The sequence below is a fragment of the Sceloporus undulatus genome, chromosome 1 (genome assembly GCF_019175285.1).
Source record: "Sceloporus undulatus isolate JIND9_A2432 ecotype Alabama chromosome 1, SceUnd_v1.1, whole genome shotgun sequence".
Taxonomy (NCBI): domain Eukaryota; kingdom Metazoa; phylum Chordata; class Lepidosauria; order Squamata; family Phrynosomatidae; genus Sceloporus; species Sceloporus undulatus.
The window spans coordinates 69422019-69434544 of NC_056522.1; the positions used below are offsets into that span (position 1 = coordinate 69422019).

General features: G+C 43.2%; 1 protein-coding gene across 3 annotated transcripts in view; it reads right to left on the minus strand.

The window, feature by feature from the left end:
* Positions 1-471: 471 nt before the first annotated feature.
* The window catches only part of MAP3K21 (mitogen-activated protein kinase kinase kinase 21), an 87391-nt gene continuing 75336 nt past the window's right edge, over positions 472-12526 (minus strand). For 2 of the 3 annotated variants that reach the window (XM_042446565.1, XM_042446564.1), the window contains 3 exons: positions 10980-11074; positions 9843-10601; positions 472-5448 (listed from right to left, as the gene is read on the minus strand). In XM_042446565.1, the coding sequence (XP_042302499.1) occupies positions 5054-5448; positions 9843-10601; positions 10980-11074 (1249 nt within the window). In that variant the 3' untranslated portion in view covers positions 472-5053. Of the gene's footprint in view, positions 5449-9842; positions 10602-10979; positions 11075-12526 lie in introns of those variants that run through there. The other variant, XM_042446566.1, reaches the window with a different exon arrangement.

A 12526-nucleotide genomic window follows, 5' to 3' on the forward strand; every position in this document is an offset into this window, starting at 1 on the left:
GCATCAGATGGGGCAACTACAGGGCTTCTCAGATCGTTCACACAGGGCAGCTGGCAGCCTTCTTAGATGGTTCACATGCTGGCAAGGTAAGAAGCAGCCCTGGGTACTGGGTTAGTGCGAGGACAGGTAGTGAACACCTAACTGTTCCTATGCTGACCCAAGCATGAACCTGGGTGAGCAATGGGGACAGGATAGAAGGAAACTATGGTTAATGGTACTGAGTGCCTCTGAGAAATCCAGGAGAATAAACATAGACACAGATAGTACAGATACACTTATGCAAGGAGATTGTAACAGATACACTTATGCAAGTAGATTGGCCACCATAATACACTACTGGATCAATTAATTTATTGATAATATTTGCTTTCCATATTGCCAAGATAACTCCTCTGCAATTCAAACGTTCATGTCAGTTTAGAAGAAATTATTTGGATGGAGAAGTATACAATGCACCAGAATCTCAAATTCTTTATTTCAATGTTTTATTGGAGATAATTCAGTTTTTCCCTTCCTTCTTCCAGGAAAAAAAACCAAAACATTTCTGGCCTTTGCATTTACTTGAACTTCCTGCCTTGCATTTTATTGTTGTTACCTAGATTAATTTTTTACTTACATCAATGGGGGAATTCTGCTTAGACAGATAGATATTTTGGCAGGCAGATACACACAACAATTTCAGCATATTTGTTTTATGAAGCAATAAAAACCCAATGCAAAATTCCAAAGTTAAGCACATCTGCGTCTGCATCCACACTTCAAAAATAAACCAATTTGACACCACTTTAACTGCCATAGCTCAATGCTATGGAATTCTAGGATTTGTTATTTGTTGTGGTACCAGACTTCTGACAGAGAATGCTAAATATCTCCCAGAATTCCATGCCATGAGCCATGCCTGTTAAAGAAGTGTCAAACTGAATTATGTCTACAGTGCAGATGCAGCCTAAGACAACTCTTGATTTAAGTGAGTTAAGTGCATTTCTCTTCCTCTTGTTATTGGAATTTCAGTGTCCTTTATTGTAGATGAAACAGGTAAACATTAATGTGGAACATCATAATCAAAATGGATTTAATATTGTATCACAAAGGGTGGATCCAAACTTGTATCTTGAGAATGAAAGAGCTCTATCCTCTCGCAACAGGCAGTTTATTCAATGAAGGGTTCTGCTGGCAGAAGGGGAGGGCAGATGACAAATCCACCTCCCTTACAGTCATTTGCACTCTCCAAGAATATATTCTGGATGGATAGGAACAAATTTTGAAATGCACATGTAGTTACAAAGGGACAGAAAATCAGCAAAAGTAATTTCTTCTCACCCTTCTGCCATTGGGAATAAAGTCTGCATCCAACCTAAATCAAGAGATGGAGGAATCCATCTGCTTCACTTTCTTTTATCTTCATTAAAAAATCACTTTCTTTTCATTGAATTTATGAATAAATATGCAAATCTTGGTAAGTTATTAAAAATTAACCAAGTGAAATTCTCATTTGATTACTCTGTCCCAATTCACTAGGCACAGTATTTGAAAAAGTATAGTAGTCCCCCTGCCCTTTATCCACAGGGATACACTCCAAGACCCCTAGCAGATGGCTGAAATCACAGATAGTACAGAACCCTACAACAGGAAGATTTTCAGAGTGTAATTCTCCATAGGTAACTGAAACTGCAGGGACCAAAATGACAGATAGTGGATTACTGTAGTGCACAATATATGGCATTTAGCACACAATACTTGTGTTGTTAGAAAATAGCAGATCTAAACAGTAGTGAGGAGAGACAAACATGAATTTTAAAAACTCCTCTTAAAACATAGCCTTCTATGCAAAGATCACACAGCCAACATTGGCACAGATCTGACATTCCCCAGGATAGCATCAAAGTTCAGCAGGTAGAATGCTGAAAAGGCTCTTCACTTCCCATTCTTTGCTGTTATAATCCCCATGAATGGCCATGGCTGTTGGGTGTGAGCATGTGATTAGAGAACCATCTAGTACTATGGGGTCTTGGAAGAGGATGTCATTAGTCTGCATTTGGCTATTGACCATAGCCAGATGCTTTTCTGATCCCCACTATCTCCACCAGCCATGGAATACCTGTTCAGGGGCTTATGACAACTAAACCACAAATCTCAAGTGTGGTGGGATCATTGGTTGTTGTGAACAAATGTACCAACCTCCTGATTAAATTGTTCATTGCTTCAAACAAATCCCAGTGATATTACTTTTATAAGGCATCATCAGGGGGAAATGAATGTACTACTGGAATTCTCATCCCAAACAAGCCTTTTGCCATTTGCCTTAACTGAACCTAGCATGCAAATCTGTGGCCTTGAAACAGAGGTTTGCATTTCCACAACTGGCTCTGAAAGTTTACAAATGAGCAATTCAATTACTTGCATTTAACATGAAAAAAGAAGATGTGAGAGGGGGGGTGGGATTGGATGGCCTGGGACTGGACAACCCTTGTGGTCTCTTCCCAATCTATGATTCTATGTATGTGATGTTTCCTGTGTACATTTGGGTTGCTTGGTCCTGTCTCTTCACCACAGTCCTTCACTGTTCCTGATCACTTCCAAAGCTAGTCTTAAAACTAACTCCCTGTAGAGTGAGATTCTCTACAGTATAAATCAGGGATGAAAATGGGTATAGACTATGGGTGACAAGCAAAATGAGAGCACTGCCCCTTCTATTCTGCCTCCTCAATGAAATTTTCTATCAGTCCCCAAATTCTGAACATTGCAGCAATTTAAAGCTTCCATTAAGCAATTGCAAATATAATTTAGGCATCCAAAGAAAAAAGGCATAGAAAATTGCCAAGGGAATGTGAACACAGAAAATATAATTTTTCTAGGTGTGGATGATTTTCAGTCTGTCTCTCTACAATGCTATGATTTGGAAACTGAAGACAAATTTCACTGAAGGAAATTTTTATGTAGAAAGACAATGCTTTCACTTTGAACCTCTGTAGCTATACCTGGAGGGGGAATCATGCAGCAAGCACAAGATTTTTGGACCCAAACCCTGAACTTTCCACACCATTTGGCTGCTTGAGCTTGCAGTCACATCTGGAGGATCTCATGCTTTCCACCCTGGTGTAAACGCTAGAATCAGAAAACAAAGATGAGTGGACATGCTGTGCTTACACATGTGATAAATAAGTTCAAGAAACTCATTCACTGAGTTGTTTGGATCATGGCCAAAGCATTGTCAACAAATATATAAAATAAATGATCCATTAATGGGCATTTTCATTCTGTGTCATATGCAAATCTATTTTTTAAAAACAAAAACAGAGCAAAAGTTTTGAACAATGTCCAATTTAGGGGATTCTCTTTCAGAATACAGTGGGCCCTTGCCTTACGTGGGGGATCCGTTCCAGACCACCCCGCATAAGGCTAATTTCTCGTATGCTTGAGCCCCAATCATTTAAATGGGGCTCGTGCACGGAGGTGCGGGAGTGTGTGGGGCGCCATGGGCGCGCGCCCCATTCATTTGAATGGCATGCACCACCCCTTGCATTCCCCATGGATTGAGCGTGTATGCTCAAGTCTGTGTAAAGTGTGCCCGCGTATAACGTGGGCACACTGTATTTAAAATCATAGCATTTTCATAATGCCTTGGTATCTAAAAATGTCTCCAAGAATTCATTTAAGAATGGATACTGAAACTGGACAAAACAGGATTTAAATTGAACTGTTCACACCATCAGTTTTAAATGCACCTTTGTCAATGAGTAATGGTTACAATAAAAATCGATTGATCTATATTTAATGACACTGAACAAGAAGCTAGATTTATACGGCTTTAGCTTTGACAAAGAAATTCATATAATGAGAATTAACACACTGAAGCATTCATCTGATTTGAACATTTTCCATAATTGAGGTTCTCCAGCAAGATTTCTACTCATACTAGACATTAAACACAATGGACAAAATAAATCTAATTTTAAAATGCCCCTTTTTTATTTCTTCACCTCACCCAATGATTTTTGATACAGTACTGTGACTGAATTATAGTAATACTAACCCCTTTTAAAAAAGCAAACTGGACTTACGGGTAAAATATTTACCCACATATTGTACATATTCATATGAAAGATGTTCCATATTTTTAATCAAATCCCTGTCTCTGGAGATTGCTTGGTCAAAAACATTTCAGCTGAGCACTGTGACCCTATTAGTGAATAGGTTAGATTAGAAGTAGCTATTCACTTTGGGAAAAATCCTAGCTTTGTTGAAATTAAAATTAAATCAATTCTTACGATATCATAGCTGTGTTCTAAAATAGGACTGCATCATTACCAGATTGCTATTTACTAAATGTTGTCACTATTTCTGCTTCCGTGAGATGAAACAGTACACTTTCACAATGTCTGGGGCTGCATCTGCATTGCAATATTAATCTAATTTGGCATCACTTTAACTGCCATGGCTCAATGCTATGAAATTCTGGGACCTGTAGTTTTATGAGACATTTATCTTTCTCTGTCCGATTCCTCTGGTGCTACAACAAACTACAATTACCAGGATTCCATAGCATTGAGCCATGGCAGTTAAAGTGGTGTCAAACTGGATTATTTCTACACTGTGGATGCAGCCCTGAGAAAGCCAAATTTCACAACAATGTCCTTATTTTATAAACAGTTTACAAGCCAAACACCTACTCACTGCAGAGGGACTTCAGTAAATTGTACAGGTAATTGAGGGGAGGGGGAGCCATGGGCAAAACTTCACTTGTAATTGTGAAAGGGGACTTCACATTTGGTAGAAGGGGCAGGTAAATTGCAATAGTGAGAAATCTATTGATTTCTACACACACACACACATATATATTCTCCCTGAATACTGTAACTGAACACCAACACCAAAGCAGCCCTCCCCTTGAACATTCTTTCTATATTTAATATTTCATTTAACTGCTGTAATATCACCTTTATCCATACAAGCATTTAGAAAAAAAAAAGCAGGATAAAGCTGTCATATGCACACACAACAATCTTCAAAAAATGTTCTCTTTAAAAATGGAATTTTAAAAAATCCAAGGCACTTAAGACAAGAATTCCCTCTCCAGTTCATATATTGATGGCCGACAAGCTTTACTCTTCATTCTACATAAAGGAACTGTACAGTCACTATTCTGACCTTCTACATCAATGTCAAGTAAAGTGGGCATAAGAGATTTAGTTCTCTCCTCAGTGTCTGCCAGTGAGTTCGTCTTTGAACTTCTATTACCCTCTAAACTATCCATCTCAAAAGGGCTTGACTTCACACTTTGTGAAACAGCCTGCCATGGATCCAGCCTGCTTCTTAATGAAGAAGGTCGAGGTCTTGGTATAATATTGACAGGTCCATGCTTTTCAGATGCAAGATCAGCATGAAAGTTTCTTTGTTGGAGCGATGGAGCATGTAGAGTATCTGGAACCCCATTAGCAATTCCATTAGCTAGGTGGAAAAGAAAGACAAGAAAGAGAAATGTCAAATAATGTTATGGCTTGACAAAAAACAGAAAGAGAGCGGCATATATGCTTTATGTGTTGGGCAGATCTAGAAGCAAGAGAGTTGTGAAGCAGCAGAAAGTAGCAAGGTATTTCATGAATCAAAACCATGCCAAAGAGCAGCTGTTAGGATAGTTTTTTCATCTCACATTGTTTTTTGTGTGTATGAGTGTGATACAATTTAGATGAAACAATTTAATCTATAGGGAGAGATTAATGTATAACATGGATATCTGGCTATTTTAATGTGGACAGTATGTTGTTGTGTGCCTTCAAGTAGCTTGCAACCTATGGCAACACTAATGCAACCCTAACATGGGGTTTTCTTGGCAAGATTTGTTCAGAGGAAGTTTGCCATTGCCTTCCCCTTTGGCATGAAGATTGTGACTTGCCTAAGGTCACCCAGTGGGTTTCATGGCTGAGGTGGGAATCAAGTCTGGTCTCCAGAGTCATAGTTCAACACACAAACCACTACACCAGGGGTAGGTAACCTTTTTGATCCAGGAGCCGGGTTGCTGTCCCTCAGACAACTGGGGGGCCAAAGCCGGGGGTGGCGGGGCCGCATGCCGGGGGTGGAGCTTCCACCCTCTAGCGGCGGAGCTTCCACCGAAGCCCCATGGGGAGGAGGAGGCGTGTGCCTGTCCTCTCCTCTTCGGTTCCTTCCTTCGGCCGAACGGGCTCCAAGGGGCCCTTTCGGCCGAAGGGGAGGAAGGGAAGGGCTTGGCACCGCGTCCCAGGCCCTTCCCCTTCACTCTTCCCTTCAGCCGAAAGGGCTCCAAGGGCCATGGAGAGCCTCAGGAGGTGGCAGGGGCCACTTCCGCGTGCCCCTTCTTGACCCGTGCGGCCCCAGGCCTCCCTCCGGGGGAGAGGCCTGGGCCGCAAGGGCCCTGGGGGAGCCCATGGAGGCGGCAGGCCGCTCACGCAGGCTCCATTTCGGCCTGCGCTGGCCCCGGGCTCCCTTCCGGAGGGAGAGGCCTGGAGCCACAAGGGCCAGAGAAGGAGCCCGCGTAAGTCCTCTCCTCCTCCTCCTCCTCCCCCTGGCGGTGTGCTCAAGAGGAACCCATCCCTTGCCCTGCTGGCCATGGCTGGCTGGCCAAGGGGACGAGCTCCTCCGTGCTAGCCCCGCACTCGGCCCAGGAGGAGGAGGAGGAGATGGGGGCCTTGGCGACGGCGGCGGCAGGACCGGGCTGGTCCTCTCACCCCCACTGCTCTTAAAGGGCCAGGGGCAGCTTGAAGCCAAGAGGCCTCCAGGCTGTCCCTGGCCCTTTAAGAGCGGGGAGAAGGAGGACAAAGCTTGCCTCGTCCTGCTCGCCCCGCCGAAGAAGGGCCAGGGGCAGCCTGGAGCCTCTGGGCCTCCAAGCTGCCCTTGGCCCTTTTAAGGGCGGCAGCAAGGAGGAGGATGAAGCCAGGCCTCGTCCTCCTCTTCACCACTGCCACCACCATGGAAGAAGGGCCGGGGGCAGCCTGGAGGCCACTGGGCCTCCAAGCTGCGCTTGGCCCTTTAAGGGCGGAGGCGAGGAGGAGGATGAAGCCAGGCCTCGTCCTCCTCTTCGCCGCCGCCCTTAAAGGGCCAAGGGCATCTTGGAGGCCCAGAGGAGGAGGAGGAGGAGGAGGCCTTGGTGGCGGCGGCGGCGGCAGCAGGACCAGGCTGGCATGCCGCTTCTGCGGGCTCCATTTTGGCCCTTGTGGCCGCAGGCCTCCCTCCATAGGGAGAGGCCTGGGGCCTCAAGGGCCCTGGGGGAAGCCCAAGGAGGCGGCAGGCTGCTTCCGGGGGCTCCATTTCGGCCCGCTCAGCCCCAGGCCTCCCTCTGGAGGGAGAGGCCTGGGGCCGCAAGGGCCAAGAAGGAGCCCGTGGGTCCTCCTCCCCCGGGCGGCGCACTCAAGAGGAGCCCATCCCCTTTGGCCAGCTGGCCAATGGCTGGCTGGCCAAAGGGGACAAACTCCTCCGTCCTAGTCCCGTGTGCTGCCCAGGAGCAGGAGATGGAGGCCTTGGTGACGGCAGGACCAGGCTGGTCCTCCTCAGCCCCACTGCTCTTAAAGGGCCAGGGGCAGCTTGGAAGCCAAGAGACCTCCAGGCTGCCCTCGGCCCTTTAAGAGCAGCGGGGGCAAGGAGGACAAGGCTTGGCCTCGTCCTGCCCGCCCCCGCTGCCGCTGAAGAAGGGCTGGAGGCAGCCTGGGGGCCTCTGGGCCTCCAAGATGCCCTTGGCACTTTAAGGGCGGCAGCAAGGAGAAGGATGAAGCCAGGCCTCGTCCTCCTCTTTGCTACTGCAGAAGAAGGGCCGGGGGCAACCTGGAGGCCTCTAGGCCTCCAAGCTGCCCTTGGCCCTTTAAGGGTGGCGGCAAGGAGAATGAAGCCAGGCCTCGTTCTCCTCTTCGCCGCCGCCCTTAATGGGCCAAGGGCATCTTGGAGGCCCAGAGGAGGAGGAGCAGGAGGCCTTGGCGGCGGCAAAACAAGCCGGGGGTTGCCGACCCCTGCACTACACTATGTGTATACTGTCTTCAAATCCTCATAATCTGAGAGGTGGGATATAATTTTTTTTAATATGATAAATACCCTGAAGGCATCAGATTCCATCTGATCTTGGAAGCTAAGTAGAATTGGTCATGTTTAGTACTTGGATGGGAGCCCACCAATGAATACCAGGTGCTGTAGGTTATATTTCAGGGGAAGAAAAAGGCAAAACCAATCCTGAGTATTCACCTTGTAAGAAAACCCTATGAAATTCATAAATTGACTTGTGACTTGAAGGCATGTACATACAGATAAATAATATGACAGAACTTATGGACTGTCCTAAGTTTGGTTTGATCCTCACTTCTTTTCCACTATCAATCATCTCCCAGGAGATCTCAATCAGTGGAACAAGACTTGAATAGAGACAGAAGGAATGATAAAGACAAGGCCCTGCTGAACCAATTTGTAGGCTGACTTACATTCTAGGATGTAGGAAAATGCTATACCTCTTCCTGGTAAAAGATAGAGGCAATGATTTCAGATTACAGCAATCTGAGAAGCTGGCTGTGACCAATTAACTATGGATTTCTAACTTCAGAGTTTTAAGGCATGAACTATAAAGAAGCTTTTCTATAAGTTAGACCACTGGATATGTGCATCTATGTCTTCTCTTCCTCTTACTTCCATTATCTTTGTATAGAGAAAAATTACATGCATATGGACACTGGAAAATGTCTTAAATTAAATTGTACTATTTGCATATCTCAACTACTACTGTCTACTCTTACTGGCAATGCTTCTGTAGAGTCTTGAGATCTTTCACAGCACCAGGTATGTGAACATTTTCTTGTCTGGAATTGCAGAAGACTTTCTCTATCTGGGATTTTCTACAAGCAGAGCATCAGTTTCTATTGAATTTCAGCCCCTTCTCTGACAAATTTCTGTGGCATGTGTTCCCCAATTACCCAAAATCATGGAGGATCCAGATAATGTGAAGCCACTAACAGCAGAAATACCCACAGAAAGCTTCCTTCAACTCAAACTGTACTAGTACTGTATATACTTGTGTACAAGTCTAGGGAAGGTTTCAGGGTAAAACTCATGGCTTTTGATATGACCCATAGATAAGTAGAGGGTAAAACCTGGGTAGCTATAACAAAGGATGGAAAGGGGGAAACACCACTTCCACCCCTCCTCCTCCTCCTCCTCCTCCTCCTCCTGACAACCTAACACCCACCCTTCCCAGGTACTGGAAAAGAGGTTTTAACGTTGGATTGGGGAGGAAAGGAAGTGGAGCTAAATTGAATGTTTCTTTGACAGAAAGAGAAGGCTTTGAAAATGGGCTGGAAAGAGAAAGAAGTGAAACTAAATGGGGTGCTTCTCTGATGGGAAGAGAAGGCTTTCAAATCAGACTGAGAAGGGAAAGAAGTGGAGCTAAAGGGTGTTTCTCTGATGAGAAGAGAAGGCTTTCAAATCAGACTGGGAAGGGAAAGAAGTGGCGTTAAAAGAGGTGTTTCTTTGATGAGAAGAGAAGGCTTTCAAATTGGATTGGGAAACTCTCTCTCTCTCTCTCTCTCTCTCTCACACACACACACACACACATTCTCCTACCTCAAGACGGAAGGAGTGGGGCATCATGGGGGTGTTCCTTTCAGGACCTTTCTAACCAGTATTAGTGTTTTGACCCGTATATAAGTCAACCCAGGATTTTAGGGTCAATTTTGGGACATAACATTTCTCGTTTTATAGTCAAGTATATACAGTATATAATTTTCACTATTTCTTTATAGTGTGTTACTTATGAAGTACATTAATGCTTCATAACAATTTAATTGTTAACTTATTAATCACAATAAAAACCACCACAGACACTTTGTTCTACTCACTTGTGGAGTGACACGAATTTCCATCTGACATGGTTCGTCTATGACTCCAAACTCTTACTTTTGAGGAAATAACATTTTCTACAGACACAGTTTCTTGTTTCAAAGGAAGACTTGGAGATGGCACATTTGAATCAGCACTAGGGTCAGCTTTGGCTATGTGTTCTCTTTTGCTCACAGGGTTTGATGTTAAGAAGTATTTAGTGGGAATGTCTCCATTACTGGGAGGCGTGCTCACAATTGTGTCTTCACTGTCAGCATGAAGGAGGCATTTTGTGGAAACAGAAGGCATAGAGAAAAGATTCACAGTACTTGCACACTGACACAATGAAGAAATGTGTGTATCCTCTTTTTTAGATTGCAACCTTGCAGGGCTTGAACTCCTGCGAAACTTAGAAGCTCGCTGAAACAATCCATCACGTTTTTTCTTTTCCTCCTTGGGCATTACTTCCTCTGAAGGTTGCAATCTATTCAACTCCCTAATATCAAATCCCAGAGCTACAGATGCAAGAAGGACGGTACATCCATACAGAACAGAATCAGTTTTCTTCTTCTGTAATGTTCTACCCAGGCTGTTTGTAGGAGTCATTTGCGGAGTGCTATTTGCAGAACTTGCTGAATTCCCTTCTTCTGTGCTCTCCTGTTCTGCACAATTTAGTCCTTGATCATCCTTCCATAGAGGTAGATCAATGTAGGCCTGATTTGGCAGTTTTAGTTGCTTTGGTCGCTTAATATCCAGAACTTCAGAGGGAACCCTCTGCTCTGTACAGACATACATTTGTTCAGATAATAATAATAATAATAATAATAATAATAATAATAATAATAATAATTTTATTTCTACCCCACTTTTCTGTGATAAAACAATCAAAGCGGCTAACAAGTAAAATACCCTCACACAAAATTACATCAGTATTACAGGATCTCCCTCTTAAAAAAGAATTAAACATATTATAATTAAAATTTAGAGTTTAAAGGATCTAATTAAATAAACAGAACATGGACAAAATGAGAGGTTCGATGCATCTGACCTAAGGTCAAAATTTTAGAGCACTGTGAAATTTGTGGCTTAATACAGGCTGTTAAATCTCCACTATATCCAGAAAAATAAAAACAGTATTTAGTTATACACACACTCACCTTGGTCCATAAACAAAGAAGCTAATGGAACACCTTTCTGATTCTTCATCAGAAGTGATGACCAAGGACTGCTGCCATCTGAAAGTGGTCGTATTCTGGAAAGAGAGATACGAAGAAAATAATGTTCTTTGTAGAAAAAGAATTATATATTTCTATTGAAATAATCGAGAACACTGAAGAATGGAACTGTACAACCCATCCCCTCTGCACAACAGAACATGTTTTAACAATTCTATTAGAACTGAATTAATAGGCCTCAACTGGCCACTGGCATCACCAAAATGATAAACAGTTCAGAGTAATTTAGTTTATTACTGAACAATAAGCCCCCAACTGATGTACCACTTAGATGATGCAATAGGCCTCTGGTCCTGTCTATTTCTTCATCCATGTACAAGGTCTGCAATGCTGTGCAAAACTGCAAAGTCCCCCCCCCCAAAAAATCCCTCACTCCACACAAAAGGGAGAGAAAAGAGGGAACGAGAAGGAAGATTCTGATGAGGGATGTTTAAAATCAGAATAAATGACAGTCATGCCATGCATGTGGTACCACTTTCTCACTTCCCCTCCAGTTCATTATTTCAATGAGATGAAATTGAGTATCAGTCTCATGTTTTTGTCTCTTTTCCATGTTTTGGAAATGCACACAGATGTTTTAGGAGCTGTAGTCCCTGGGCTAGTAATCTGCACACTTTGGTAAACCAGCAAGTTAAAGCAGGAGGCATTACATATCCTCTCCATGGAATCAGAGCTGGAGTCCAACCCCCTGCAAGAACACACAATCAAAGAATTCCCAACAGAGGGCCATCCAGCCTCTATTTAAAAACCTCCAAAGAAGCAGACTGCACCATACTCCAAGGCACTCCACTAAGAGAGAATCATCTCTCTAACCTTAGAGGTTTTTACATGGTTTGGTTAGGGTGGTTATTAAATGTCTGGTGTTTAACAAAAAAATTGAAATATAGTTTTAATTTCTGTGACATTTGCATTGCTGTTCAGCTAAAAGGTGTTCTTCACAGAATATATACATTTTAACACATAGAAATATATAGAAATTTAGCCCAGGGTTATTGAAATTCTGACTTGCCAAGTCACTGGATTGTAGTCATTCTATGGATGGGTGAATCTACAGTATATGTTTAGCTCTCTCCATAAAAATTTCAAGTTCTTTCTGCCCCAGCTACCAAGACATCTGCACATTTGGGTAAATTCTTATTCAAAACAAATAAAAATTTGCACTCATTCACACCAGCCAAATTCAATTGGTACAGCTGAGCCTACCACAGAGCACCATGTTGTTTGTGCCTGTTACAAAGCTGTCAATGATAAGCAGCCTCTCAGAAAAAAAGTGGCAATCCTAGCTACTATAGCTGAACACACAATGATTCAAATCCAGATTTGTAAGCATTATGTATTCAAAATGGATCCATAAATGTTAGTTTCTAGCATATTCAATTATTTCAAGCTGGATTTTTTTTCCAATTAATAATATGAAGAAATTTGTGAATTATTCTTTTTCTAAAAAATGAACTGAAACAAAATTCTCA